General features: G+C 39.7%; 1 protein-coding gene across 2 annotated transcripts in view; it reads right to left on the bottom strand.

The window, feature by feature from the left end:
* spg21 (SPG21 abhydrolase domain containing, maspardin) overlaps nucleotides 1-5,000 on the bottom strand; it is a 20,263-nt gene that overhangs the window by 5,963 nt on the left and 9,300 nt on the right. For both annotated transcript variants that reach the window (XM_073464319.1, XM_073464320.1), the window contains exons 5-6: nucleotides 4,721-4,866; nucleotides 4,530-4,638 (exon numbers count right to left, since the gene is read on the bottom strand). In XM_073464319.1, coding sequence (XP_073320420.1) covers nucleotides 4,530-4,638; nucleotides 4,721-4,866 — 255 coding nt within the window. The remainder of the gene's footprint in view (nucleotides 1-4,529; nucleotides 4,639-4,720; nucleotides 4,867-5,000) is intronic.

The following is a 5,000-nucleotide window of genomic DNA, read 5'->3' as shown; positions in this document are numbered from 1 at the left end:
GCAGCATGCTCTCTCTCTTTGTCTCTGTCTAATGGACTGTGCCTTCACATCCCTGCCATTTCCCTCTGTCTGTGTTTTACTACAATTGGGGAGAAATGGAATGAGGGCCAAAAGTTTTACTAAGAACCACAAAAAGCAAGAAAGCACACTAAATGACATGTTCTATCTATCAACTGATCTCCTCCACTATGTTTCAGTACCATGGAGTTGCACTTACTCATGCACCCACCCTAATAAAGTTTCTCATTTCACCATTTCACAGCACAGATGTCCATTTGCTTGTGTGGGGCTTACAGTGATCATATGCCAAAATATTTAGACACATATCGGCATACCTCATGTGACGTGCATTTTCAATGATGAAATAACATTTATGACGATTTTTTTTGGTATTCTGTTCAAATAGTCTAAATTCTATGAGGGAATCTGTCTATTGTCTTTGACTGACAGCTGTCACATGTCACACTGCCCCTCATGCACTGTAAGGGCTGCCTCCAAGATGAAGAAATACAATTGGTTCATGTGAAATACCTACTCTCTATCAACATGGATCTTCCAAATGTTGTTCGTTTCACAGATAAGTATTTACTAGCATATTTGTATCAAATGATCATGTACGCTGTAACGTTACTGTGCAACACTCACTGGTACAGGACAGTTTTTTTCCCCCCATCTACAAGAATGATATCCCCGAATCCGTGTTCAGCATTGCTTGCTTCAGTGTTTATATATACACTCAATGCTTGTTGTTATAACCATTGTGCTGACATAATCAGGTAAGCACTACTATTCATGCTTTATTCACACGGGTGTGACTTGCACTGAATAGATCAGAACTGAAAAAAATAGAACTTTAATTTCTAATGAAGACAGTTTTTTTCTGTTTATATGCTTTACTCACAGGGGTGTGAGTTGATCTGGATATGAAGTGTCAGTGGCGCAAAAATTATACACCGATCAGCCACCAAATTAAAACTACCTGCTTTATATTGTGCAGGATCCCCTTGTGTCGCCAAAACAACTCTGACACATCAAGGGACACAAGACTTCTTGGGTTGTTGGGTTCTTCTTGTGGTGTCTGGCATTGGGACATTGGCAGTGGATCCTTCGCATCCTGTGGGTTGGGGGTGGGGCCTCCATATATTGGATTTGTTCCTGCACATCCCACAGAAGCCTGTCAGATTGGGATCTGGGGATTTGGGGGATTGGATCAACTCCCTGGGCTATAACGTTAGTTTCTAATGTTATATGACCGAGTCCTCTCCTCGAAATAATAGCTACTGTATATCTTTAGTTAAACGGGCAGACGGGGGCCTCTCAGCTCCTCCTCTCCTGTCTACTCCCTTTTAAACTCAGTGATGTTGATAGGAATGCTTCCTGCATCTCTGACGCATTAAAATCCGAAAGGATGCAGTAAACTCGCTATCCATGCATACTTACTGCCTTTCTGTATGTTCCTCGCATATCTTGAGAACCATTGATCCAATCTACTTCACACTTGGAAGGTTTGTTTCTGGGGATCGAAGGAAGTGCAGTATAATTTGGTGCAGTTTCTGTATATGTCACTTTTAATATTAACACATTTTGAATAAACAGGAAATACATGGTCAGGTCAATGAGGCTGTTCAGACCTGGTATCATCATGCATCCTGAGTGATCCGATCACAAGTGGACACACCGATTTCAACAAACAAAACTTCAAACTTGGTATTGGTGAATAAACTAACTGAATCGCTGACAAGAATACTCAGCTCTGAGTACTCTCTCGTGATGATGACGATAGATGATGCTTTGCCGGTCAGGAGACACACCGTGTTGAAACCATAGAAATAAATCACTATTTGGTTTATTTGAATTTTCAGTTCAATCCTTTTTGGGAAAATCTACAGTCAAAATCACCCAACAGTGGGTTTTTCAGTTCCAAAGTTACATTTAACAAGATCTGTGACACTTTAGATCAATACTACAGTACCACAATGAAAGAAAGGTTGCAAGAAGTGAAAACTGGTGGAGATGGGAATTTTTGATAATGACAGATTCTTTGTTCTGGTAAAAAAAAAAAAAAAAGACTTCTTGTTATTTATTTGATTACTGTAACAATTCAGCAACAACTATTAAAATGAATACATGTTACCAAGTTTCCTTAGGGTCTCTTGGATGTTCAGTATTTCAAATTTCAACCCCATCCAGTGAAAAAGAAGCGATTCACATACAATCATCATAATCATAATTTTAAAAAAAGGTATTTGAAGTACAGCTACAGGATTTTGCAGGGTGCCATGAATTTAATATAGGTTTCAACATGATGTTTTTTTTAAAGAAAATCCATGACATGAACTGGGAGGCCCTTGTTGAGTTGATATGCAATGATCATTCGAAGCAGCTGTGTTTCGTTTCCGAGGGCCACTGTGTTTCTTTCAAATCGTACTGTTATTTCCATTTTCTTAGCTTAGCTTTTATCAATATAGCAAGCTGGCTAAGTTTGTGTCAAGTTTCTGTGGCTGAACACAGCTAAATTACATACGCAATGTGGAGACAAAGATCCTTTTCAAACACAGGACATGGAGGTATCTCAGACACTTGCAAGGCAGGGATGTGAAAGATGATCTGACTCTCCTTGCTGATGACAGAAGACGATTTTCTCTGCTGGGTTGAAAGACCCATCACTACAAATGTAGTTGGATTCTCTTTGTTTTATCAGTATGTACTGTAGGTCTCCCAATCTGTCTGCATTAATATCAATTTCAATGCTTAGTCTTGTTTCCTCTGGGTGTGAATGGCGCCCAGGCTCTGCAGAGACTGCATCTGTCACTCTGCTTCTGTTGCCACTGGGCCAACTCAGCTGCTACAAAGTAGCAAGTTGCACAAATAACTACAATTCCTGGCCTGTGAATTGGGTGAATTACAATTGGCTACTAATCAAATGTTGTTATAAGTTAGTCTGTCTTTGTTATTACTTGTAGTAATAAATGTTTCTCTAAATTAGGAAATATAATGTCCACAGTTTGCATAATCTGGTTGAATGTTGCTAAAACTACTTATTTGTAATGCATGTCTTGAACAAACGTTGGCATCTTCTCGTCAGTGAAGCTGAACAGCTCTTCATGCACAACTCGTGACATTGTGTGCCATATACATATGTAATGAGCTGGGCCTGTAGAGTATGGTCATTCACTCTGTACGAGGGCTGAGGGGCTGCGTTTCACCTACACACTCATAACAAGTAACTAAGAGTTACAGCACAGGAACAGAAGTAGAAACTGTATTTAGGACCTGAGCCAACAAACTATTAATGAATATAAATTTAAAATGTGACATGTCCAGCCAATTAGGAGTTTGACATTTTAAGTGACAAAAACATTATGACAAAAGCTACAGTGCATAGTAGCAGCTTTGAATACATTATCCAGCTACCTTGTTGTAGTCACGCTGTCTGTTATCACCTGCTCCAAAAGTTTCAAAAAGTGAGGTGAGGTGAGGTGAGGTGAGGTGAGGTGAGGTGAGGTGAGGTGAGGTGAGGTCCCCTGTCTTCTCTTTTGACTAATGTTATAGTTATTACTATGGACGCTTCATATCTAGGTCAATTCACACATCTGCTAGTAAAACATTAATGGAGAGGACTATAACTTTAGGAACTTTTTTTACATTGTCAAGCATATAAACGGAAGAAAAAAACTGTCTTATGTCAGAAATTAAAGTTTTTTGTTTTTTTTCACAAGTGACGCTTCATATCAATCACACACCCCTGAGTAAAGAATAAAAAGGAATGTTATCTCATTATATCAGCACGATTGTAACAACTAGCATCAGGTGGATATTAACACTGAAGCAAGTGCTGCTGAACATGAATTCAGGACTATCATTCTTGCAGAAGGGGGAAATTTTTTTAAAAAACTGTCCTGCAGCTATACGCAAGTGTGGCACAGTAATATTACAGCAAAAGAGACTAATTTGATGGGACTACGCAGGTAAACATTTTTCTGTGAATTAAACAACATTCGGCAGATCCATGTTGATAGAAAGGGAGTAGGTATCCCACATGAACCAACTGTTCTCCTCATCCTAGAGGCCTTACAGTGTGTAAGGAGGACCGTGACGCGCAACAGTTGTCTTAAGACTTCTCCCACTGAATACAATACAAAACATTTATAACCAGTCTTCAGCTTCTCTGCACTGAAATACAGGTCACTGTCTATATTAGCATGTGGTTAGCTGAAGTTTGTTTGAGAGCCACAGTAACATTGACCAGCGTTTGCAATGGCAACTACCAACCACTACCAATGTAATTTTATTTTTGGCAGTGTGACAGAGTGTTCATGAGCAGAGTCACAGCACTACTTTCTGTGTCACCCTCAGGAATTGCTCTTTCATGTAGTTGTTGTTTTCTGATGTCTTGAAAATACTGGCTCACCACACCTTACGTGTACTTTATGTACTTGGGCCTCAAGTGCCTTTCTGGTGCCAGCAAACACATAGCAATAGAGACTGACACATGAAGACACATATCCAAGGACCACACGTCTACCCACCCTGTCAACCATGAAGTCGATTGCATCAGCCATTTTGGTGTCCACAGGTCCCTTAGCAAAGTTCCCCAGAACAATCTTCTTCAACATGAAAGCTGGCATCAACCAGAAACTGTTGAGCAGGAACATGGAAAACATTAATAATGAATGTCGACATTCAGAGGAAAATCTGTGCTAGAATAATCAAAAATCACCTGTTTGCCGTCCATGTCTGATTAAAGATGGAGGTATCACTGAATGAATTACACAGTATCAGTGAGTGTACTCTGGGAGACTTGTGTGTACTCTCTGCAAACTTCTGAGCCAAGAATCCACCCAGAGATGCCCCAAACAGATGAACCTAAAAGTTCAGGGTCAGAGATCATAATTCGATGACAGTGCACAAAAGTCCAATTAGGTGACATTCCCACATTAATGACAGTCCTAATAAGAAATTGTTTAAAATAGGCATACCCTACTTAATCACATTTTATT

The sequence above is a fragment of the Pagrus major genome, chromosome 4 (genome assembly GCF_040436345.1).
Source record: "Pagrus major chromosome 4, Pma_NU_1.0".
NCBI classification, from domain to species: Eukaryota; Metazoa; Chordata; class Actinopteri; order Spariformes; family Sparidae; genus Pagrus; species Pagrus major.
Note: the sequence above shows the minus strand (reverse complement) of the source record. Positions and strands in the feature narration are given on the sequence as shown.